Source organism: Mya arenaria, chromosome 14 (assembly GCF_026914265.1).
Source record: "Mya arenaria isolate MELC-2E11 chromosome 14, ASM2691426v1".
NCBI classification, from domain to species: domain Eukaryota; kingdom Metazoa; phylum Mollusca; class Bivalvia; order Myida; family Myidae; genus Mya; species Mya arenaria.
In genome coordinates this window covers 2700719-2728044 of record NC_069135.1, presented here as the reverse complement: position 1 = coordinate 2728044, position 27326 = coordinate 2700719, and the positions used below count along the sequence as shown (strand labels likewise).

General features: G+C 40.4%; 1 protein-coding gene across 1 annotated transcript; it reads left to right on the top strand.

Annotated features, from left to right (window-relative positions):
• Nucleotides 1-1813: 1813 nt before the first annotated feature.
• LOC128217451 (uncharacterized) lies at nucleotides 1814-27326 on the top strand. The gene is made up of 17 exons (XM_052924605.1): nucleotides 1814-1912; nucleotides 3445-3630; nucleotides 3844-3990; nucleotides 4275-4388; nucleotides 4588-4815; nucleotides 5335-5441; nucleotides 6240-6715; nucleotides 7424-8126; nucleotides 20088-20275; nucleotides 20900-21056; nucleotides 21985-22463; nucleotides 23137-23284; nucleotides 24061-24222; nucleotides 25101-25282; nucleotides 25678-25814; nucleotides 25966-26161; nucleotides 27113-27326. The coding sequence occupies exons 1-17, from the start codon at nucleotides 1814-1816 to the stop codon at nucleotides 27319-27321; spliced, it is 3918 nt and encodes a 1305-aa protein (XP_052780565.1). The 3' UTR covers nucleotides 27322-27326.

Below are 27326 nucleotides of genomic sequence, written 5' to 3'. Positions count from 1 at the left end.
GGGTTTCACACCGATGTTTGACGTAAAGAATGGAGACAGGTTTGTTTTATATCGTACACATGCTTTGACAGAACTATACATTGCTTGAATGGCCTTTACAAACCGCGTGCTTATATTTTCAGTTATAAGTTTGTGAAATAGATGTGATCTAGTGATTTTATCGAAACATTTTTCAAAATCGATAAAACAACAATATAATTTCATTTTCGAAGCGAGAGTTTTGGCAATAACTGAGTTTAGAATATATATACAATCGATCGTCGACTTTCCTTTTTGAAAGCCAAATTGATTTTCTATGAGCTTTTTATTTAACTGTAAACGCAACAGTTACGTGTGGAAAGTTTAACGTTGAGCAGTCGTTTACAAAATCTTAAATGCAGCCTCTCTACTTCTTGAGACTTTACATAACCCCAAACTTCACAAAAATAATTCAATATTGATCTAACAAATGCATAACAAAGTTGACAACATGTTTTTGGTGTAACGTTAAAAGATTTTAAATTTGACATTAGCGCGTTCATAGCCTTAAAGCTGCACTCTCACAGATTGAACGTTTTGACAACTTTTTTATTTTTGTCTTGGAACGAGCCAATTTTTGCTAAAATCCATGAGAACCTTTTATATAAGAGTAATGACAAAAAATTAGATCGCAGATTTTTATATTTAGGTTCAAAGATTGATGTTTTATGCATTTTTCTTAAACCGTAAGTAACGGTTTAAGCCATATATCATCAATTTTCGAACGGAAATATGAAAATCTACGATCTGATTTTTCGTCAGCATTCTTATATCACTGTTTGCAGATATTTACGCAAATATTTGCTCTTTCCGAGACAAAAAATGAAAAAGTTGTAAAAATGGTATATCTGTGAGAGTGCAGCTTTAAGGTCTTTTCCCGTTAGCATATTTTGATTTAAAGCGAACGATCCACTCGAGTTGAACACCATTCCTAGATAATCGAATTCATTTACTGTATCTAAGTTTACATTGTCATATGTCCATTTTTTACCTTGTCTCAAACGACCTCTCTTTTTAAACCTTTGTTTTTGTTGGTATTGACTTGTAATCCCCATTTATGGCAATGGTTTTGAAGCACATTCAGGCTTTCCTGTAGATCTTCAGAAGATTCAGCTATCAAAGCCATATCGTCAGCACACATAAGCAGAAGTAAAGTCAATTCCTTGATTAAAATTCCACTTGTAGGAAGTGTTTCATTATAAAGTTCCATAATTATCTTCTATGAATAAAGAGTAAAAAATCGGAGAACACACATCCCCCTGCTTCAAACCGACTGCTATTTCAATAAAATCGAACATCTTTTCACAATGTTTGAATTTGCATCGCACTTTGTCATACATAGACCGTACTATATGTAGCATTTTCCCAGAAACACCGAGTCTATATAGCTTATACCATAACGCAGAGTGGTTAATAGAGTCAAAAACTCGTTTCATGTCGACCATGGCTACATACAAGCGTTTGCCGTTGTTTAGCATATGCTCAATCAAGCAATTTAAACTGAAGATTGCGTCCACTGTGGAGTAGCCCTTTCTAAAACCGAATTGGCTATCAGGTAGTTTTTCATGTTTATCGCTTATAAACTATGAATAGTCGAGAAGATGACGTCACTTGGTACAACATAGCGCTATGACGTTGACAAAATGAATAGTAAATGACGCGTGCCGTGAGCAACGTCGTCGTGTAGCAACGGTACTCCAATGTAGGTTTATACCTCCAGCAGCTTATTTTTCGTCTTTATTTAAAAATCAACAATCACAATGGGCTAGATGTCACGCCGGAAGTGACGTCAGTGATGTCGACAGTGTCCGTTGTGAACTGCGTGTCGCCCGTGTCCCTCCGCACGTGCGGCTCTTCCAATGGGAGCCTCCTCCAAAGAAGAAGGCAGCTCCAGGTATCAACATGTTTTATCAGTGTATTACTAATAGATTAATATCTATCTTGACCATGAAACGGAAAGTTTGTGTTTTCTTTTGTTGGATTATTTATAATTTTATGATTTAACGTATCGATCGTATACTAAGTAACACCTTCTTATTAATCGCTTCAGCCGTTTAGCATTATCAGTGCTTTGATTTCTTAAATGCAGTAATAAACTATATATATATATATATATATGAAGCGATTAATAATTCTATTGGATATTCAATATAATTCATATGAATGATAGCATGGTACTCACCACCACCACTTCCGTTGAGAAAAACATTCTATTTGTTTTTCGTTTTTTATTCGAATTGATTTGGTGTAATCCATGAGTTAGAAATGTTATACTGTAGAAGTATAGCAGAGTTAAACGGATAGCATAGCAAAGTGTGTTATTCCGATTCAACCATACATGTGTACTAGTGTGTTAGACTAGTATGCCTACCAACTTCAATTTCAAGACAATGTGAGCACTTTGTAGTTGAGATATTATTGTTTCTATTATGAACATAGCTTAAACAAAAAGAGTAATTCAAGTTATTTACACATTCACGCTTTAGCTCAAGCTCCCTGGTTTTTGGCTCCAGATCAACCCAGAAAAAAAGTATAGACATGCTTATTCCATTTAACAGGCGTTCTTATATATTCCCGACAAAATAAAAGTACTCGATAAAAATGGTTTTATCTGAAATACAAGATTCGTTTGTGAAATTCAGCTGAAAATTGGGGATTTGTTTTTACTTCCGTTTATAAACATGCATGTGTTTGATATTTAGTCCAGCTAGCATGCTTACAAAATAACCGAAAACGTGGAAAGATTTAACATATTTATATGACATTGCATTCCCCAATTTCTCAAATAGACCCTCATTATCGTGTAAGTATGTAAAATAACGAGTCATACTTACTTTTAATATACGCAAACCGTTGCACATTCTTACTTTTGAATAAACATGGATTAATTTTGAAAATTAAACATTATTTCAAGTACATGTATATGTCATGCACCAGTCAATTGTAACCACGGCCCCCGAGGTCCGGGGGTATACCGGAGATAGCCGGGAAAATGGGCCGTGTTTTTACCTTTCAGGTGGCCCCGCAGTGCCGGGTGTATGCGGTGGTTTTGTCTTCGCGCAAAATATAGCGGGGAACGGGCATTACCTAGGGTCCCTGGGGTGCAGGGGCATTTATCGGGGATTTTACCATCAGTTCCTCCCCGCACGGCGGGGATTTTACCCGAGGTTGGCTGGACCGAAAGTCAAAGTCCCCGCTACTACCCGGGCCTGGGGAGGGGGGGGGGGGGGCGTGGTTACAATTGACTGGTGCATCACAAACTGATTTTATGGAGATCTCGTACATGTTCTTATGGGTATTTCAAATCCACATAGGCTCGGTTGAATGTTGGTCTATTACAAAAGTGTTAAGCTAAAGCTCAATCCTAAAATAATAAATGTTTGTTATTTAATGTAAACACTTGATTAAGTAACAACTTAATTCCAGCGAACCTCGTCGGTAAAGCGGCAGTTCGCAAGCCCGTCACGTGATGACGATTTCCAGTTACACTGCCGCTCGCCAGTACCAGAAGGGTTGGAGCGCTCTCTGGTCGCCTCGCCGCTATATAGCCCGGTCCCCCAGAGCCACATGTCACCCTATAGCCGCTGTAGATCTTCCGCTCTGGTGAACAAGGTTCGTACGTATGAATGAAAACGCGTCATGTATGAGATGCGGTCAAGATATTGATAAATAGCTTGATTATGAACAGTTTATATAGCACTTATCTGCATTGTATAATAATGAAAGAAATACGATCAAATTTAACTTCATCAAGTCTCGATCTGTTCTTTAATATATAAGAATTATATATAAAACGGATATGATTAAGTACCGACTTCATTCCAGAGCGCCTCTTCGTTCTCCAGCCCTTCACGTGATGAGGATTTCAGATTACAGGGCCGCTCGCAAATACCGGGGGGTTTGGAGCGCACTCTGGTTGCTTCGCCGCTCCTCAGCCCGGCTCCCCTGAATCCTTCCCATCTGGTTAACAAGGTTCGTACATACGTATGGTTGTTGTACGTTACATACAGTATTTAAAGTTCAAGTGTTCCACGTGATTCATATTCATAATCGAGTCTATGGAAAGGGACAGGTATGATGGCATTACGTTTCAGCTGTTGTGACATTATCATTCTTAATCATGTGCGGCGGCGTCAATGAGGTCCAGTTTTGCTCTCGCGTCAATTCTTTCAATTTAGATCAGTTTATGGTACTGGTGATGCTGTTAAGTTTTTAACATCCCAACAAATAAAATAAAAATATTAATACTATTTCAGACTCCATCCTACTCGTCGGACGGGATGAGCGAGGAGAACCTTGATGATCACATGAACGGAGTACATGACTCCTCAGATCTATGTATAGTCGGCTCGAAACCCTACAAAGAGTCGGTACGAAATGTTTTGGAGTATGTTTTATTTAGCGGGAAAAATGGCATATCCTCAACTCAATTGAGAACTTATCTGACACCTTGGTTTATTGTAGCCGCTGTTACTGATTAGCATTTGTTTTAACAAATATTCATTGTCGTTCAAAACATGGCATAATTTATTATTCGCCTATACAGAGGATATATCTGTCATGTTGCAGAAGGAAAGGATCCTTCCAAAAAGTGTTTGCCCTGGACAAATACAGACGGCTTCTCCTGTCATGAACCTTCTGCCCGGGGACATGCTGGAAGTCGAGCGCTCGCGCAGCGCCTCCCCTTGCAACCCGCCATCCAGCCCAATCAATTACCGGCTTTCATTAGAAGGCTTTGTTGTCGGCGGCAAAAAACTGTCGTACCCAGAACGTGACCATAGTATGGGGGTTGGAAATGTAAGTAATTGCTTTAAAACGATTTCCCGTGATTGGTGTAGTTTAATAATAATATTTCTTTCTTTTGTTCCGTTTTTTAAACAACAACAATAATATGAGATTAAGCTTCCAAAACAATTCAGGGAAAACTGAACAAATCAGTTGTGCTTCAAATTATAGCAACATTAGTATCTGACCTTCCAAGGTTGATTGGTGCGAAACTTATGAATTTGATAAGTGCTGAAAACAGGATTGAGAGATTTAAATTTCAGATTTGTTTCAATCTTTAGTCTGTTTCTGCTAGATATTTGCATTAGAAATTGAAAGAACGACATTGAAGTGGATATACTTGGCGTTAAAAACTATGTCAACAGGGGTTACGGTTGACCATATATGTTATCACACCGAAGCAATACCATTAAACATATACGAGATGTTCAAATTGCATCGACTTCCCCCCTGATGATATGTTACCACGAAAGGCAACCGTATACTGAGCCTGATAGTGTGGATGCTTTCTTTAGCCTGTGTTTGTTTCAGAGCCCTGATTTCCGTCCTGGGTTTGTGAGGGCGGCGCCGCAGCACTGCGGGAAGTGTGAGGGCCGGATGATGAAGCAGGAACAGTCACAGGTCGTCCTCCACCGCAGGTAACACTGCCTGGTACATATGTACTGTCATTATGTGGTGACCAGGACATGGATTAATCTTAAACGTCCATGAAAATAAACAACTCAAATACAGAGGGCAATTTCAATTTAATCATGTACCCGTAAGGCTCGGATCGAGGGTGAACCCAACAACCGTGGCCTATCCCACCCACGTGGCCAAGACTGCAGTCCATACCAAACACGTGGCAAGCCGCGTTGTGAGTGCAGCAGACCTAAGTTTTTCATAAAACAATAATAATAACCTCCAGCAATTAAAGATGTAACAGAGCGACCCCGCCCGTAATTTATTTCTTATTCATCGGTAAGGTATAGCCCCTTTGATTTGAGATCTTCTTATTTGAGTGTTTATGTTTTTGAGTGTTGGCAATCCAATTCAACCAGGTTAAACCCGATACTATTCATCGCGGACGTCATCTTGTATATCAGTGACTTAAATATTGTCATTAAACTTTATATCACGTTATTTTAGCCACGATATTGGGGACATTTTAGAGATCGGCCACAGATGCGGAATAATTACATTACCGAAGTGTAGGGGTCGGGGCTCAGGCCCGCTTATCTAATTCTCGGCAATCCAGCGTAGCATAACATTTTGGTTTGATACGCTGGGTTGTCGAGAATGAACTATCTTGACCTCTCAGAAAGACTATTACTGCCTTCTAACATATACCGCAAAAGCGTGATCGCTATCAGATAAAAAAAACCTTCACTATCGAACGGAAAAAACTTACTTTACAACAAAGACTTATGCTACTTTATTCAATTTGTATCATACAGGTTCAGTCAGGTCATTAACACAACACGTCTGCTACGTAGCCGTCACGACATGAGGACCGTAAACGACGTTTGCCATGGAGCCACGCCGCCGTGTTCTCACACACCAAGCAAAGGCTACCATAGCAGTATGTCACACTTCACCGGATATGACGTCACCAGCACATGCACCACGTGCTCGAACGTAGATGAAAAGCCGGCAGTAAAATTTGAAAGGGCAAAATCCGTTTTTGAAATTAATTCGGAGCGGCGGAAGGAGAAACAGGAAGAGTTGCGCGCGCGGCAACTTGAGCGGGAGAAGCGGAAGGAAGAGCGTAGATACGAGGAGCTCTTGCGTCTGTACGACAAGATAAGCTTGAAGGAGGAGCGCTCAAAGGCGGCGATAATAAAGAAACGCAGCCGCCTGGCGTTTACAACCGTCAGGCCAGTGGCTCCGGCAGAGGAAGATTTGGGGCGTAATAAACCGGCTCAGGAACCAGGTAACCGCGCAATATATAACTGTTTGGGTCAATATTTAAAACATTTACCAAAAAATCAGTAAGATGTAAGCAGAAATCAACATTGAAGCCTATTCAGATCGATTTATAACACATACCTCCTCACTGAATAGCAGCGGCAGTATTCATAAAACATAATACATGTTTGCCATTTCTTAACTTGAGTCATTTTTTGTTTGTTTATTGTCAAATAAAAGGAAATTTTGTTGTTTTAACATATAAGTTTTTATTTTAAATTTTTAAGCGAAGAAATTATCTAGTGTACCTGTATCATATGACGATTGAGAAACTTGATTGAGGAAGGTGACTTTAGTTTGGAAATAACTTAATATATTTTATGAATACCGACCCAGGGCTGTCACTGGAACAATGCCAGACATTTCACTGGTTGTAGATTGGCAAATGGTCATAGTAAATGGCTCATAATATCTTTTATGAACTCATGATAAAAACAATTGTCAGAAAATAACGGTGGTGAATGTTCTGATATTGAGATATTGACAGGTCCGGTCGTCAATAAGATTTTATCTTCAAAATTCAATTTCCATCTCTTGTGTGTTCACAATAAATCAATTCTGGGACATTGCTTCAACGATTTTAAGATGATCTTCTGTAAATAAACAGTATGCTTGTTTATAGAGCTGTCAAACGGTTCCGTAAATAAAGAGATTTATCATTATTTTATTTCAGACAAACAAATCCCGAGCAACAGTGTCAGTCGACAGAACAGTGATGCCAAAGAAGAATTTGACGTCACTGAAATATGTCCTTCCGCTGACGTCCCGATTGACGAATCGTCTGTCTTTACCACGCCGATACAGGAGTCTGACTCCGATATTGAAACACACAGTAATTTATCCATCGAGTCATATATGTCATATATGCAACTTTCTTCAGCAAAAAAACAACTAAGAACGCTATCGACACACTCACTGAATATAACTCTTGGAGCGACTGCATATGTCGTCAATTGTCAAGAGGTTGACGGATATGCTGACGACCAGAACCTGATACGACGTTGCTTGAGCGACATATATACCTTTTCACGCATATCTCGTGATGCGGAGAGTGGCGTATCTGATTTCCGGTTGAACCCTCTGGGAGTTTTCAACGATACTGAGAGTGGTATACTCCGTAGATTCCAGCACAGAAGTAGCATGACACCAACTATTCCTCTAATAAGTAACATTGGGAGAAATCGATGCAACACAAATGAATACTGTGTAACGAGTGACGTTGAGCCGAACGAGCGTGATGAGTCATTGATGACCCCACACGACGTCAGTTCAGAAGAAGCTCATGCGGAGCTGGAGCAATTGGCAGAAGACCCGACAACCACTTCTGCGCATGTCCTTGGAGAGGATATCGACAGAGATGACGCTAATAAGAACACGTAAGTTGTCGTACCATGGCAAACGTAGGCCCCATCAGGTAAACTATTGGCCCAACATACTATGGCAAACGTGGGCCCCATCAGGTAAACTATTGGCCCAACATACCATGGCAAACGTGGGCCCCATCAGGTAAACTATTGACCCAGCATACCATGGCAAACGTGGGCCCATCAACAGGTAAACTATTGACCCAGCATACCATGTCAAACGTGGGCCCATCAACAGGTAAACTATTGGCCCAACATACCATGTCAAACGTAGGCCCCATCAGGTAAACTATTGGCCCAACATACCATGGCAAACGTTGGCCCCATCAGGTAAACTATTGGCCCAACATACTATGGCAAACGTGGGCCCCATCAGGTAAACTATTGACCCAGCATACCATGGCAAACGTGGGCCCATCAACAGGTAAACTATTGACCCAGCATACCATGGCAAACGTGGGCCCATCAACAGGTTAACTATTGGCCCAACATACCATGGCAAACGTTGGCCCCATCAGGTAAACTATTGGCCCAATATACCATGGCAAACGTGGGCCCCATCAGGTAAACTATTGACCCAGCATACCATGGCAAACGTGGGCCCATCAACAGGTAAACTATTGACCCAGCATACTATCGCAAACGTGGGCCCATCAACAGGTAAACTATTGGCCCAACATACCATGGCAAACGTTGGGCCCATCAGGTAAACTATTGGCCCAACATACCATGGCAAACGTGGGCCCCATCAGGTAAACTATTGACCCAGCATACCATGGCAAACGTGGGTCCATCAACACGCAAACTATTGACCCAGAATACCATGTCAAACGTGGGTCCATCAACAGGTAAACTATTGGCCCATCGTATCATGTCAAACGTGGGCCAATCAACAGGTAAACTATTGGCCCAACGTACCATGTCAAACGTGGGCCCAATCAGGTAAACTATTGACTAAATGTACCATGTCAAACGTGGGCACAATCAGGTAAACTATTGGCCCAACGTACCATGTCAAACGTGGACCCAATCAGGTAAACTATTGGCCCAACGTACCATGTCAAACGTGGGCCCAATCAGGTAAACTATTGGCCCAACGTACCATGTCAAACGTGGGTCTATCAGGTAAACTATTGGCCCAACGTACCATGTCAAACGTGGGCCCAATCAGGTAAACTATTGACCAAATATACCATATCAAACGTGGGCCCAATCAGGTAAACTATTGGCCCAATGTACCATGTCAAACGTGGGCCCAATCAGGTAAACTATTGGCTCAACATACCATGTCAAACGTTGGCCCATCAGGTAAACTATTGGCCCAACGTACCATGTCAAACGTGGGCCCATCAACAGGTAAACTTTTGGCCAAACGTACCATGTAAAACGTGGGCCCAATCAGGTAAACTATTTACCCAGTATACCATGGCAAACGTGGGCCCATCAACAGGTAAACTATTGGCCCAACGTACCATGTCAAACGTGGGCCCATCAACAGGCAAACTATTGGCCCAACGTACCATGTCAATCGTGGGCCCCATCAGGTAAACTATTGGCTTAACATACCATGTCAAACGTGGGTCCATCAGGTAAACTATAGGCCCAATGTACCATGTCAAACGTGGGCCCATCAACAGGTAAACTATTGGCCCAGCATACCATGTCAAACGTGGGTCCATCAACACGTAAACTATTGACCCAGCATACCATGTCAAACGTGGGTCCATCAGGTAAACTATTGGCCCAACATACAATGCAAAACGTAGGTTCATCAACACGTTAACTATTGACCCAGCATACTATGTCAAACGTGGGTCCAACAACACGTAAACTATTGGCCCAACGTACCATGTCAAACGTGGGCCCATCAGGTAAACTATTGGCCCAACGTACCATGTCAAACGTGGGCCCAATCAGGTTAACAATTGACCCAGCATACCATGGCAAACGTGGGCCCATCAACAGGTAAACTATTGACCCAGCAAACCATGGCAAACGGGGGCCCATCAACAGGTAAACTATTGGCCAAACGTACCATGTCAAACGTGGGCCCATCAACAGGTAAACTATTGGCCCAACGTACCATGTCAAACGTGTGCCCCATCAGACAAACTATTGGCCCAACATACCATGTCAAACGTGGGCCCATCAACAGGTAAACTATTGGCCCAACATACCATGGCAAACGTCGGTCCATCAACAGGTAAACTATTGGCCCAACATACCATGTCAAACGTGGGCCCATCAGGTAAACTATTGGCCTACATAACATGTCAAACGTGGGCCCGGTCAGGTACATTATTGGCCCAACATACCATGTCAAACGTGGGTCCATCAACACGTAAACTATTGACCCAGCATACCATGTCAAACGTGAGTCCATCAGGTAAACTATTGGCCCAACATATCATGTCAAACGTGGGCCCATCAGGTAAACAATGGGTCTAACATACCATGTCAAACGTGGGCCCCATCAGGTAAACTATTGGCTCAATATAACTTGTCAAACGTGGGCCCCATCAGGTAAACTATTGGCCCAACATACCATGTCAAACGTGGGCCCCATCAGGTTAACTATTGGCTCAACATAACATGTCAAACATGGGCCCCATCAGGTAAACTCTTGGCCCAACATACCATGTCAAATGTGGGCCCATCAAGAAAACTTTTTTCCATCATACCATGTCAAACGTGGGCCCATCAGGTAAACACTTGGCCAAACGAACCATGTCAAACATGGATCCATCAACACGTTAACTATTGACCCAGTATACCATGTCAAACGTGGGCCCATCAGGTAAACACTTTGCCCAACGAACCATGTCAAACATGGATCCATCAACACGTTAACTATTGACCCAGTATACCATGTCAAACGTGGGCCCATCAGGTAAAATATTGGCCCAACATACCACGTCAAACGTGGGCCAATCAGGTAGACTATTGGCCCAACATACCATGTCAAACGTGGGCCCATCAGGTAAACTATTGGCCCAACGTACCATGTCAAACGTGGGCCCCATCAGGTAAACTATTGGCGCAAAATACCATGTCAAACGTGGGTCCATCAACAGGTAAACTATTGGCCCAACATACCATGTCAAACGTGGGTCCATCAACAGGTAAACTATTGGCCCAACGTACCATGTAAAACATGGGCCCATCAACAGGTAAACTATTGGCCCAACATACCATGTCAAACGTGGGTCCATCAACAGGTAAACTATCGGCCCAACGTACCATGTCAAACGTGGGCCCCATCAGACAAACTATTGGCCCAACATACCATGTCAAACGTGGGCTCATCAGGTAAACACTTTGCCCAACGAACCATGTCAAACATGGATCCATCAACACGTTAACTATTGACCCAGTATACCATGTCAAACGTGGGCCCATCAGGTAAAATATTGGCCCAACATACCACGTCAAACGTGGGCCAATCAGGTAAACTATTGGCTCAACATACCATGTCAAACGTGGGCCCATCAGGTAAACTATTGGCCCAACGTACCATGTCAAACGTGGGCCCCATCAGGTAAACTATTGGCCCAACGTACCATGTCAAACGTGGGCCCATCAACAGGTAAACTATTGGCCCAACACACCATGTCAAACGTGGGTCCATCAACAGGTAAACTATTGGCCCAACATACCATGTCAAACGTGGGCCCATCAGGTAAACTATTGGCCTACATAACATGTCAAACGTGGGCCCCATCAGGTACATTATTGGCCCAACATACCATGTCAAACGTGAGCCAATCAGGTAAACTATTGGCGCAACATACCAAGTCAAACGTGGGCCCCATCCGGTAAACTATTGGCCCAACACACCATGTAAAACATGGGCCCATCGGATAAGCTATTGGCCCAACATACAATGTCAAACGTGGGCTCATCAACAGTTAAACTATTGGCCCAACATACCATGTCAAACGTGGGCCCCATCTGGTAAACTATTGGTCCAACATACAATGTCAAACATGGGCCCACCAGGTAAACTATTGGCCCAACGTACCATGGCAAACGTGGGCCCATCAACAGGTAAACTATTGGCCCAACGTAGCATGTCAAACGTGGGTCCATCAACACGTAAACTATTGACCCAGCATACCATGGCAAACGTGGGCCCATCAACTGGTGAACTATTGGCCAAACGAACCATTTCAAACGTGGGCCCATCAACAGGTAAACTATTGGCCCAACATACCATGTCAATCGTGGGCCCCATCAGGTAAACTATTGGCTCAACATACCATGTCAAACGATGGTCCATCAGGTAAACTATTGGCCCAACGTACCTTGTCAAACGTGTGCCCATCAACAGGTAAACTATTGACCCAGCATACCATGTTAAACGTGGGTCCATCAACACGTAAACTATTAACCCACCATACCATGTCAAACGTGGGCCCATCAACAGGTAAACTATTGGCCCAACATACCATGTCAAACGTTGGTCCTTCAACACGTAAACTATTGACCCAGCATACCATGTCAAACGTGGGCCCATCAACACGTAAACTATTGGCCCAACGTACCATGTCAAACGTGGGCCCAATCAGGTAAACTATTGACCCAGCATACCATGGCAAACGTGGGCCCATCAACAGGTAAACTATTGGCCCAACTTACCATGGCAAACGTGGGCCCATCAACAGGTAAACTATCGGCCCAACGTACCATGTCAATCGTGGGTCCATCAACACGTAAACTATTGACCAAACGTACCATGTCTAACGTGGGCCCATCAGGTAAACTATTGACCCAGTATACCATGGCAAACGTGGGCCCATCAACAGGTAAACTATTGGCCCAACGTACCATGTCAAACGTGGGCCCCATCAGACAAACTATTGGCCCAACATACCATGTCAAACGTGGGCCCATCAGCAGGTAAACTATTGGCCCAACATACCATGTCAAACGTGGGTCCATCAACAGGTAAACTATTGGCCAAACATACCATGTCAAACGTGGGCCCATCAGATAAACTAATGGCCTACATAACATGTCAAACGTGGGCCCGATCAGGTACATTATTGGCCCAACATACCATGTCAAACGTGGCCCCATTACGTAAAGGGAGATCAGAAATCAGAGTTAAAGTATAGTTGTAACGTCCGATGGTTTGTCATACGGTCGTCATAAATATTATGTACTCAATAGCGGAGGGCGGCATCCGCTTAGTTTTCCGCGCTACTCGAAAAGACTTTGTCCGGTCATTACCAAACAGGCTTGGACAATATGTTTGTTGGCAAAATATCACGGCCCGGTTCGATAAACAGCTAAGTCATTGCAGAGTTATGGCCCTTGAACTGCTTATATTGCACACTCTTGAAGGAGACAATTAGAAAAAAAATTACATGCGTACAAATATATTGAAACTTGTGCAATTATTCTAGCTTTATTGTTCGCGCTAAAATATGTAGATCAAGTAAGACTGAATACCATCAAACATGTATTTGAATAAATGTTCATGTTTTGTCATCGTTGGAAGAGTTTACAATCAAATTGATTATCATATTTAAATTTGAATCAAGTCGCTTTTCATACTTTATTGTAAGAAATTACAAAGTATGAAACTGTTATGAGAAAAGGCAAAGAAACGTATGACAATACATCGAACATTTAATGTCCATTGCCCGAGTGTAGAGATCGATGTTTCTGATATATTTCACTGTTTTCTCGCTATTGAATTTAAGCGAGATTATGTGAGTGGGCCCATTTATTTCCGATCAGAATACTCTCGGCAGGTTTTATTTTTATGCCGTATATTATCCGCGGATGACAATACCATTTGGCCCTGGCATATAGATATCTTTTTATAAGGCAAGCTTCATGTTTCAATTATAGCTGCCGAATTGATTTCTCATTAATATACGAAGCTTCGTCGAGCTCAGATTTCGGTTTTGTTTGCTCAATATTGAGATATTTTTCTCTTAATTAGAAGTCCGGTAATATGAGATTGTGTCAATGCTTCTGAATGTATGTTTTTAATTCTGGGCTCCTGTGCAAATGTGCTTGATTCTCCCCCTTATTTATCTCTATTTCAATCCCCATTTTGCAGATATTATTCCCTGTTTTCATCCTCCGTTTAGCAGATATTTAACTATGTTTTAATCTGCTCTTTTCGCAGATATTAAAACATCTCTGTTTGAATTTGAATCTTCCCCTTTCGCAGATATTAGTCTCTGTTTGTATCTCACTCCTACATAAATATCAACCACTGTTTCATCCCCCTTCCGCATATATTACTCCCTGTTTATATCTCCCTTTTCGTATATATTAATCCCTGTTTGAATCTGCCCGTTTCGCAGATATTAATCTCTGTTTATATCCCTCTATTGCAGATATTAATTTTTGTTTGTATCTCCCCTTTCTCATGTATTAATCTCTGTTTATATCCCTCTATTGCAGATATTAATCTTTGTTTATATCTCCCCTTTTCGTAGATATAAATCCCTGTTTGAATCTGTCCCTTTCGCAGGTATTAATCTCTGTTTATATCCCTCTTTTGCAGAACTTTTAAGTCCCGTAAATCTGGCTATGTGTATCAAGACCCGTTACTCTGCCTTCGTGTATCGAAAGTCATAAATCTGGTTATGTGTATCAAACCCGTTACTCTGGCTATGTATATCGAGACCCGTCACTCTGGCTATGTGCATCAAGATTTATAACTCTGGATATGTATATCAAGACCCGAAACTCTTGCTATGTATATCAAGACCCGTCACATTGGCTATGTATATCAAGACCCGTAACTCTGGCTTTGTATATCGAGACCCGTCACTCTGGCTATGTGCATCAAGATTTATAACTCTGGCTATGTATATCAAGACCCGAAACTCTTGCTATGTATATCAAGACCCGTCACATTGGCTATGTATATCAAGATCCGTAACTCTGGCTATGTATATCGAGACCCGTCACTCTGGCTATGTGCATCAAGATAACTCTGGCTATGTATATCAAGACCCGAAACTCTTGCTATGTATATCAAGACCCGTCACATTGGCTATGTATATCAAGACCCGTAACTCTGGCTATATATATCAAGACCCGTCACACTGGTTATGTATATCAAGCCCCGTAACTCTGGGTATGTATATCAAGACCCGTAACTCTATGTATGTATATCAAGCCCCGTAACTCTGGATATGTATATCAAGACCCGTAACTCTGGATATGTATATCCAGACCCGTAACTCTGGATAAGTATATCAAGACCCGTAACTCTGGATATGTATATCAAGACCCGTACTCTGGTTATGTGTATCACGACCTGTTACTTCGGCTGGCTATGTCTATCAAGACCCGTAACTCTGGCTATGTGTATAAAGACTGGTAACTCTGGCTATTTGTATCAATACCCATAACTCTGGCTGTGTGTATCAAGACCCGTAACTCTGGCTTTTTTATCAAGACTCTAAACTCTTGCTATGTGTATCACGAATACAAACTCTGGTTTATATATGTGTATCATGTCCCGTAACTGTGGCTATGTATATCAAGTTCCGTAACTCCGACTATGGGTATCAAGTCTTGTAGCTCGTGCTATTTGTATCAAGATATTTTGAGTATTAAAAGCGCACGATATTGGGTTGATGTGTTTTTAATGCATTTTTTAATGCATTATCATGCCTTACTTATTTGTCTTAATGGATAGAAAACCCCAAAGAAGTGTGCGATTTGTGTACAGATGGAACAATACTAACCTCCATAGTTTTTCCATTGATTTATAGCTTCGTGGCCACAAACTTCCTAGTAAAAAGGCGCCAAAATACAGATTATTTATTATTGTTTAAAGTAAAACACGAGGATGCATTAAAGTAATACAAATTATTTATTCATATTATGTGCTTGCACCAGCAGCTTATATACTAGAAAGGGCAAAGTTTTAGGACGAATACTACAAAAGTCTTAGGTAAGGAGTTAAGACAAAACCTGCAAAAAGACTTAAGTAAGGTCTGTGGACAAATACTGCAAACTCTTAGGTAAGATATAAGGACAAATACTCTTAACTTTTACTTAAGGTCTTAAGACAAGTCATACAAGGTCTTAGAGTAAATACTGCCGCTATTTTAGGGCAGATGTGTTAAAATGGTTTACTTTCCATTTGTTGTCGATTTTATTCACATAATCCATTTTAGTACCTTGCGTTATTTAATTGTAGATTTAACCTTGTGTTGGTATATTTGATATTTAAAGTGCGACTTTCATTTTGTTTACTGACTTCTTTTGAAAGAAAACAGAATAACCACGTTCTAATCATTATAATTAAGAGAATGTAGACACTATCCCTTCACATGCTCTTTGCGCTTTGAGTTTAATGGATTCGTTGTAAATTGTTTCCTCCATACTATAATTGAGCAGCCATTAAAAGGTCGAATAAAAAGCTTGAAATGCTTTTATTATCATTTCATGGCTTCTGCGAAGTAAAAACAGCTTCACAAAACTACGTGGGTCTGTGTTTGAATAGTTGGAAATAAAAATTGGATTTTATTGTGCAATTGGAGTTTCTGATTCGGAATACAAGATGAACGATGAATATCATGGAAACAATTAGTAAAACTGTTTGCTGAATCGATGCTCTGTATCTTCAAGTGTCTGGTCGCAATCATTATATGGGCGGTCTGATTTGTTGTCATAACTCATTCAGTTAAGAAGATATACCTCTGTTGCCTTATTTTTTTCGGAATACGTTCTTTGCCTTTGGAATACTCATAATAGTTCAAGTGGTTTTCAAAGAATTTGTGGCTGGTAATGTATCATAAGCAAGTGCAGATATCGCCGGAGGCTTCTATTGTCTTGTGAGTACATAAACTTGTGGTTTGTTGTTGTTTGTTTCCCATGAACTGTTGTATTATGTCGGGTTGTTTTTATTTCATCATTCATGGGATAAGGTAAGCTGAAATGATCTTTGACGGCCAAGAACATGTAACATAGCTCTTAAGGTCCATTTTTGAAATGTGAATATTTAGAACCATGTATCATTACTGGGTTATAACCAGTACTATGATCGACAAAACTCCAAGCCTGGATCGAACCAAGGACCCCCCTGTTTCAGTGTCCGATACGCTTTCCATACTGTCATCGACTCCGAATTGTGGCATAACATAGTTTCATACATTAGGAAAATCAAGACTAGCAAATAATGCATATTTTGATGATGTCCGGTCAAGCGATATATATATATATTAAGGTTTTCTTATATCCTACGATCTTCTAAATTCTAAATGACAACTTCAGCAAGCTGTGTGAAGTTAGCTAAACATACGACATTGGACATTGGACATTCAAAATCGAATGTTGTGCTGGCACGACATTGGACATTGGACATTCAAAATCGAATGTTGTGCTGGCACGACATTGGACATTGGACATTCAAAAGTGAAAGTCGTGCTAGCACGACATTGGACATTGGACATTCAAAAGTGAAAGTCGTGCTAGCACGACATTGGACATTGGACATTCAAAATCGAATGTTGTGCTGGCACGACATTGGACATTGGACATTCAAAATCGAATGTTGTGCTGGCACGACATTGGACATTGGACATTCAAAAGTGAAAGTCGTGCTAGCACGACATTGGACATTGGACATTCAAAATCGAATGTTGTGCTGGCACGACATTGGACATTGGACATTCAAAAGTGAAAGTCGTGCTGGCACGACATTGGACATTGGACATTCAAAATCGAATGTTGTGCTGGCACGACATTGGACATTGGACATTCAAAAGTGAAAGTCGTGCTAGCACGACATTGGACATTGGACATTCAAAATCGAATGTTGTGCTGGCACGACATTGGACATTGGACATTCAAAAGTGAAAGTCGTGCTAGCACGACATTGGACATTGGACATTCAAAATCGAATGTTGTGCTGGCACGACATTGGACATTGGACATTCAAAAGTGAAAGTCGTGCTAGCACGACATTGGACATTGGACATTCAAAATCGAATGCTGTGCTGGCACGACATTGGACATTGGACATTCAAAAGTGAAAGTCGTGCTAGCACGACATTGGACATTGGACCTTAATAACGGTTTGAAATCATCCGCTGGACACTCATTCATTCTCTGAGGTTTACTTAGATCTGTTCACAAAATGGCCGATTCCTTTTTAATATCAGGTTTTTTGATTGGTCACCAAAAGTATGCATACCTTGTATAAGTTATTTTTTTAACAAAAGTCTTTGATGATTATAAAAGTAATAAAATGTGAAATGAAAGAGCTAGTTAAAGCGCTATTGTTTCTGCGGATTATATTGAGCAATAAAAATATAACACCTTTACTGAACATATTCCGGCTCTCAGCAGGGTGTCTTTGATGGATTAAAAATATCCAAATTGAAATAAGGCGTATGTTGTATATCAACAATTAAAGCAATAAACACAATTTATGAGTAAAAGAAAACACAATCGATTGCAAAATTGCGTGCCACCAAACAATAATTCATATTGAGGTTATACAATTACAATTGTAAAGGATCATTATTTAGTGATATATCTACTGCCTTTATGTATACAATGAGTATATGTACAATTTGGATTTCAATTTATTGGGGCTAACATCTGCAACATTTTATAAATGTCGCACTCAATAAATGTTCAAATATAAAACAAGCAGTTCAATTCGACTACAATACTGGCCACATATTATTCAGCTAATGGACGCGTGAACTGCTCAAATCTATCTTAAAGGACCATTCGAAGTCTCTGTCTATCATGGGTTCAAAATTTATATTTATTACCAAGACAACTAGCCAGCACGACATATTATTTTGAATGCCCAATGTCGTGCTATTTCGATTTTGAATGTCCAATGTCCAATGTCGTGCTAGCACGACTTTCACTTTTGAATGTCCAATGTCCAATGTCGTGCTAGCACGACTTTCACTTTTGAATGTCCAATGTCCAATGTCGTGCTAGCACGACTTTCACTTTTGAATGTCCAATGTCCAATGTCGTGCCAGCACAACATTCGATTTGGAATGTCCAATGTCCAATGTCGTGCCAGCACAACATTCGATTTTGAATGTCCAATGTCCAATGTCGTGCTAGCACGACTTTCACTTTTGAATGTCCAATGTCCAATGTCGTGCCAGCACAACATTCGATTTTGAATGTCCAATGTCCAATGTCGTGCCAGCACAACATTCGATTTTGAATGTCCAATGTCCAATGTCGTGCTAGCACGACTTTCACTTTTGAATGTCCAATGTCCAATGTCGTGCCAGCACAACATTCGATTTTGAATGTCCAATGTCCAATGTCGTGCTAGCACGACTTTCACTTTTGAATGTCCAATGTCCAATGTCGTGCCAGCACAACATTCGATTTTGAATGTCCAATGTCCAATGTCGTATGTTTAGCTAACTTTACACAGCTACTTCAGCAGGCCTTTACTGGTTTTGAAAATGAAGAATAATAGATTAAGGAAAAAAGATTACATTAAGTATATTTTTACATGGAATTAAGATTGTTGATGCAGCCAGTTGCATTTATGACTACTCCTTTAAACAATCGATAAACTTTATGTATTTTCAGTTCTTAAATTTCTTATTGACTTTTATTTTGATTTTGATTGATGAACTGTTGAAATGTTATTCGCGCAAGTACCATGTTAGTTAACAAGTAATCATTTGATATTGTCGACCACTATTTCTCAAAGAGCCTTAAATATATCATGACTACAATATAGGGTTAGTATTTGTTTCATTTTAAGCAACATGTTATTCGTTTATGATATATATGTAAGTGGAACATAACAAACAGTTCATTGACCTATTGGTTAAATGCACCGAAGTAGGTATTCTTTATTCGGCAACATCTACAGTCTTAGCCCAAATGTTAAAGTAAACTGATTTAAGAGTCAGAGTTACATTTAAAACCTGCTTTTCTTAGCAGGTCGGTACTTAATACAACTTATTCAATTTAAACATGTATACCATCGTTCAGGTGCCGGCCTTTCTCTTTCAGCACGATGACGTCCACGATGATCGTGCCCAGTCCCCAGGTCCCTTGCTCCCAGTGGGTGTCCTTCAACGCCGACAATGAGCCGGTCCTCAACACCGCGCCGCAAGTGGACGACGGATGCGACACATTCCTCAAGCGCCTTCAGCGGACACGCGTACAGAACCCCTCAGGTTGGTGGCTTTAGGTGAACGTTTTGTGTAAAACAAAACAACTCGCTCAGTCAATGAAGTCATAGTTCATATAAAGAGTTGACAGTTAGTCACTACGGTGCCATATATAGGGCCCTCTCAGATACCGCATAACCGCTGGTCACAACACCCTGCGTTCACCAATGTACGTGCAGTTAGCGGCCTAGCGGCGTGAAGTTAGCGGCCTAGCGGCGTGAAGTTGGCGGCCTAGCGGCCTAGCGGCCTAGCGGCCTAGCGGCCTGGTGTTTTATTTTTTTTCGCTATTTCATAGCAATTGTTAATGCGTTTTTTTTAAAAAAACAATGATAAATCAAAGTTTTTTATTCATACAGTTACAAAGCGGCCTTAAATTGTTTTCTATTCAGAACATTGTTCTATACGTTTTATTCTAAATTAAGTGTTTTACGCACAAATTATCACCGCTAACTTCACGCCGTTAGGCCGCTAGGCCGCTAACTTCACGCCGCTAGGCCGCTAGGCCGCTAACTTCACGTACATCGTTCACCAAATGTTTTCCTCGTTCGTTTTGACTATATGTATATACCAGTGAACTCTGAGTAATAACAATCAGCAATATACTGCCAATGTCTACTTTTTATGTTTCAGATTCGAGCCTGCCGTCCGGCCAGCAGTTCTGTTTCGAGGCGATGGTGGACAAGCGCTACAACCGATGGAAGCGTCGGCGCCGGAAGAAGAACGGAGACCTCCGCCGCATCAACACTGTCCCCTGCCTCAGCGAGAGCTCTGACGACAATGACGAACGGTAACCTTCCTTATTTTATTATTATATTTAGTTTTAGTAAGAGAGTGTTTTCCTTGCTGTCGTTCATTCATCAATTCTCAATTCAGAACCTAATGTAACCAGTAGACAGAGCTCTTAGTGTGCAATAAGTAGTGTGCGCTATTCATGAATGTATACTGACACTCCTAATTGAACATTTTCTGTGACAACATGGTACAAAACAAGTACTATACCCTCTCCCCTTGTTTTTGTAGAAATAATTATATAAGCTCGCGCTTCGCGTTAGTAGATAATTTTGATAAGTCGTGTAGTGTTCTCTTTTAGCAGCCAATCAGGACTGTTTTTTGCGGTTGTTTGCGCCGTGCTAAATGTTACTTTTAGCATTAACAATGATATCATTATACATTATTGTAATTGATAAATATGGTGCATAAGTTTAGAATTACAACGGGCCTAGAAGAAGAACATTTTATTCATAGAAACAGTAAAAACAGTAGAAACAGTATACCTTGTATGCCTAAATAGTAATAATATCGTCCGAAATGGAATAATTGCCATAACGAACTTACAAACACAAACACACGGACCTAATTAATTAATAGTTTACATACTGTACATCTTAACGGACATATCAATAATTTATTACAAATAAATCATAATTAATACCGTTCATATAATCGAAATCATGCCAACTTCAACATTTGAAAGACAAACATTTTTCAATTATTATATAAATATTATGAAAGAAAAAATAAGAATCATCCCACGCCTTGGTTATCTAATACTTATCAATATTGATTTTTTTACAATAACTCTATATTAGAACTATTTGGGCGGAACTAGATCTTGAATTATCCCCCTTGACTAACGACACATTTGTGTTTTACTCGGCGATGACTTTTTGTTTGCGTAGAGTTCGTTGATACATTTTTTCTTATTTTTTCCTCAGAACATCCGCGGTTGAGCGTATTTTGGACAGTATGTACGAACAGATTCACGGGCCCGCCCCTCACACCCCAAACGGAACACGCGACACCCCGCGCATACGCAACAGAAGGCGGCGGAATCTGGATGGCGACGGAAACTGCACTCCAACCAGCCAGGGCGGCAACTCGGATGAGGAGAGCGGCTCCATACCCCTCCATTATGACGCCAGCGAGGAGTGGACGTCATCAACCGACGTCATCGGCGTCAGCTCGTCGTCAGGGCAACAGCCAGTTCATCAAAGCAACAGCCAAAACTACTTCACTTACACCAACACTGACCGTTGTTCTAAATACGACGATTCAGCTAAAGATGGGAAGCTTACCAACAAGTGTGCTCTATCAGACGGCCACTGTGGCTCAGTACGCGTGGACCTTTGTAACTGGCCACACCTTGAACAGTACAAACAACAGATCATGGAACGGATACAAAAAACTTCAAGAGGTAGGTATATACACGAAGGTTATAAAATATGCCAGGGGGTAGATACAGGGAGATAACTAAATTCTAGAAATCCAGAAGGTATGCACACTATGGTGAAGGTACGTTCATGCAGGTAACACATTACTTTTGAAGGCATGGTACAGACTGCTCCAGAAGACCACGATTGCTGCATCATATTATCCTTCTCGTATGTCAAGATCGATCCTATAGTTGTTAATCGTATATGAATTATATGTAAGTTTGCTTAAAACAATAAAACGACTCATATAGCAGCAGTTTTTATAATCTAGAATATCCAGAATGTGATATGTAAGTATTAAATCTTTTATTTACAGAAAACATTTTGACTTTTTGCCCGTCTATCCACCCAAAATTATTGTGGGACAGACTGCACCTATAACATTTTGTCCCCATCAGCATTAGAAGATATGCACTTAGCCAGCGTGATGTGAATTTAATGCAAAGGGGGTTGTCACGGTGCCAGGACTCTATATTAGGGTAAACATGTGACCCCCCTTATATATAGACTTTTTATATATAAAGGGGGGGGGTCACATGTTTTTTTGGGGGTCTGGACCTGGTTTTGGTCACAACTGACCCTCATATAGAGTCCTGGCACCGTGCCAACCCCCTTTGCATTTAATTGTCTATTCTATCAACACAGACGAATTAGAAGAGTTGGACCAGCGGGAATGGCTTCCGGACATCGGCAATAACTACGACGATGAAGCAGACGATAACGGGAATGACGGCATCGATGATGAGGCAGACGACAGTGAGAATACCCTTACAGGGGAAGACAACAATGAAATTATGATCAGGTTTAATGATGTGTTTATTATTTTGCGTAAAACTTTGACATTGTTCCTGTCCGAGGAACCGCTTTATACAACTCATATTTCATGCCGTAAATGGACGTACTATCAAAGGTATTTGAAAATAACAGAAATACAGTCGATACCCCTTTAGCTCGAACTCCCAAGGACCGGTGGAAATTCGGGCAAAGCGGTAATGCTAACACTCAGTATTTTGAAATTGATCCTTAACTTCAAGTTCGAGCAAACGAGGAAGTTGAGCCAATCGAGTTCGTGCCAACGGTGTTCGACTGTAAAGACCAATTCACATTTTTAATAAATAAACTTTGCTCGTGTGTCCCCTTAAAGCTGCACTCTCACAGATATACCGTTTTTACAACTTTTTTTATTTTTTTGTCTTGGAAAGAGCAAATTTTTGCGAAAATATATGCAAACCAATGATAAAAGATGGCTGACAAAAGATCTGATCGCAGTTTTTCATATTTCCGTTCTAAAATTAATGTTTTATGGCTTAAACCGTTACTAACAGTTTAAGAAAAATGCATAAAACATTAATTTTTGAACTTAAATATTAAAATCTGCATCCTAATTTTTGGTCAGCAGTCTTATATAACTGGTTTCCATGCATTTTCGCATAAATTGGCTCGTTCCAAGACGAAAAATAAAAAAAAGTTGTCAAAACAGTCATTATCTGAGAGTGCAGCTTTAAGAGTCTTTACAAATTTTATTACTTTAACATATACAAATATTGCTTAAAATGTAAACATCTTTATTCCCGCAAGCATCTCCCAAATCGCTCCATCGGAGCCACCCAAGCGGCGTGCGTACCAGGAAGTCGTCAAAGAATCGGAAAGAGATCCAAAAAGAGCTCCGCTACAGCGACTGGCCCCCGCCGTGAACACATACTCATATACGAAATGGTCCAGCCTGGAGGCCAAGAACAAGTACGTGCTTGATAAATGCTGGGTAATACATGCGTAGAAAATCACTAAACACTAATTAAATGACAACGTGACGCTGTTTTAGGGTTTGGGTTTTGTTATTAATTTTAGCTCGAGTGTTTCACACAGAAAGTAGTCGAAGTATTGCCATATGCTTCGATTCGTCGTCGGAGGCACGGAATTTTTAACCTTGGCAATAACTTACATCAGCTGTACAATATGTGTTTAAATGTAATGGTACCTGCTTGTGTGTCATTATCACTGGCTTTAAAGTGACAATCTTATTCAAAATCAATACATACACATGTATAACAAACATCATGCAATTTTGAGTGATGCATCTTTAACTACTTACTGAATAATACATTTATGAAAAAAAAATTAATTACTGATAACAAGATTGTAACTGTGTATTTAATAAATAAAAACGCAAAAATATTAAATGATTGGTGAGTGCTAAAAGATTTACTGTGATCTACTAGTGTCTCATAAGGTAGAAATATCGTGTTTTCTGCATCTTAATTTCAAATTAAACTTGGTTTCCTTCATAAGCATCATTGTGTTCGACATTTATTCATCCTTTGTTATATCAAAACAAATCTTAGTTGGGAGTAAGAGTACATCGTTTAGCCGCCGAGTGTTGAAGATATTCAAATAAAACTCGGTGCATATGTTGCAACCCAGTGACAGTACGCACATGTATAGCAAGACGCATAACTATTGCTTCAATTCATGATTATCCAGTTCTTCCATTTGTTCGACTGAGGAAACAATAACAACAGACGAGCGATGATGGTCGCTCTGCGGTGCTCTTGTTTCATAATATGTGAAAATTTGTAATATGAACGTCTGCTTTATCGGTATTATATTGAAACGTACAGGAAGTCGGTGACAGCTGGCGCTGGTTCCAGGCCCCTGTCACGGTCCAGCTGCCAGACGTTAAGCGATATGGGTACTGACCCCCAGAGCCGGACACCGAAAGCGACTCCTAAGCGGGGCTCACTCCCACAGAATACTAGGCCGATCAAGACAGTGAATAGTTTCAACAAAAATAAATCAAAACGTAAGCCAGTGTTATTTAACCAGTATAAACGTGGCATATTTTAATCTATACTCTTTGACTTGCAAGCATTTTTTGTGGAAAAAATATGTTTCTTGTTCGAGTTTAATTAAGTTATGAAAACAGAAACCAGAATAGGTACGTTAAACCATTTTTTAGTGTTTATGGCAATATTATTTCACACTAAGCAAATATTGAGCCGTTCTCTGTCGCTTTTGGTACGAGCTTAAAATCCATAAAAATACTACATTCAGATGTACAAAAATGATCCAATTTTAAAACTGAGATTTCAAAGTGTATTAAATGGTAAGCTTAAATTGATACCTGTGAATGATTTAAACTTATTAGTTTATGCATATGTTTCTATGAAACTGCTTGATTTATTTACTCATACGCAGGCGAGGTTCGGAAGGAGCTATACGGAACCCAAAAGCAGAACCTCAACCTCCCCTCCCTCGGCAAAAACGAGCGCGTGCAGACGATCCCAATACACAGCAGACGAGACAGCGTTGTCAGTCTCCAAGACGCCCGGAAGGTTCGTGTGACGTCATCCGGCAGTCGAATTGTTTAAAATTTCATATTGCGAACCCTCCTTTGAAAACTAAAATGTCATTGCTTAATATTTTGGAACTTGTAATCAGTTCTGCATGGTTGTACCGATATAAAACGTGTCTTGGTTCTAACAGAAAACATCCCTTGCGACACCTGAAAGCGGCGGTAACGAGGCTCGCCCTCGCACACAGACCACGGACGGCGGACGGACGGCCGCGGCTGAACGGAGCGGCCAGCCAGTGCCCGACTTCCTTTTCCGGGACTTCTACCTCCGCCAGCTGTACGGGAAGAAGGTTCGCGTCAACTCACATGTAGAGTCTTACAAAAATGGTGAGTGCGCGTTTGTTACTACGTACCGGTTATGAGGGATCACTTGGTGGATTGAGTTAAGATCAGTTTGCTTATGTTATAAAGAAAAAATACATGAAATAATATTTTTATTTGATGAGATTATTTCTAAAGTTTAAGTTTGTATTATAAAGGAACGTATCCCATGTTTCTAAATTGAAAAGTTACCATGCAATTCTCATTAAAATCGTCTGATGAATTCAACTATGTATGGTCACTTTTATTGACCCAATTGTATACCTTATACTAAATTAAATAAACATAACTTTACAGTGCGTTTACAAATATATAAGGTATGTATATAAATGAGCTAGTCTAGGTCATAGTTTTAAGAATTTGCACTTATCTTGTAGTTAATACATTTAGATTTTTTGAACTTCCTTTGAGAAAGTAAGTATACTGTAAAATATACCATCATGACTTGTAACACATTTTCGATTACTAACCAGGTGTATTGATCAGCAAAATATTACAAATATAACTTATCATTAACTTGGAAGTTTTGCTTATAACCTATACAATCACAATAATAACAAATTTGTGTGCCTTTCTTAACCATGTCGTACTCAATCTCACGTTCTCGGAATATATGCCTTATAAAGATACTTTTTGGGCGCGTTTCTTTTAAATGTGAGACAAAATATGAGAACTGTTACTTTCCGTTGGGACGCCAGCTAACATCTGCATATATACTGTTCTGTATTACTTATATAATATTAAAGTATTGTATTTAATATGTTTTATTAATATTGTCTTTATGAAATAAATGTTAACACACATTTTAATATATTTTTCAACAATCTAATATTTTTACATCCAATATTGAAAATACTGATTATTTTACTATGTTAGTTAGTTAGTCTTTTTGCCAATATCGAGTTTGTTATAGTTTCTTGAATGAACTGCAATACTTTTATTCACTGTTATTTGCAGGTGGGCGACTTCGGAAATCATTGACAGTAGACGGGCTCGAATCGGGCGGCCGGAAATTCCCTCGAAAGGCGGTGACGGACGTTGCGAAACCCTCGGAGCTACGGTTCACGCGCGCGTTTACCTTCTCAATGTTTAATCTCCCGGAAATGTACCAGCTCTACAACACCAGCCTGGAAGGACGGGCTCTGGGACAGGGCGCAGACCTGTAGACGCG

Bases quoted from the DNA above. Each gene is read 5' to 3' on its own strand.
- LOC128217451 (XM_052924605.1), top strand. From the start codon at position 1,814: ATGTCGACAGTGTCCGTTGTGAACTGCGTGTCGCCCGTGTCCCTCCGC. The intron at 6,716-7,423 runs GTAACCGCGCAA...ATTTTATTTCAG, and splicing joins TAAACCGGCTCAGGAACCAG to ACAAACAAATCCCGAGCAAC. The intron at 26,162-27,112 runs GTGAGTGCGCGT...TGTTATTTGCAG, and splicing joins TGTAGAGTCTTACAAAAATG to GTGGGCGACTTCGGAAATCA.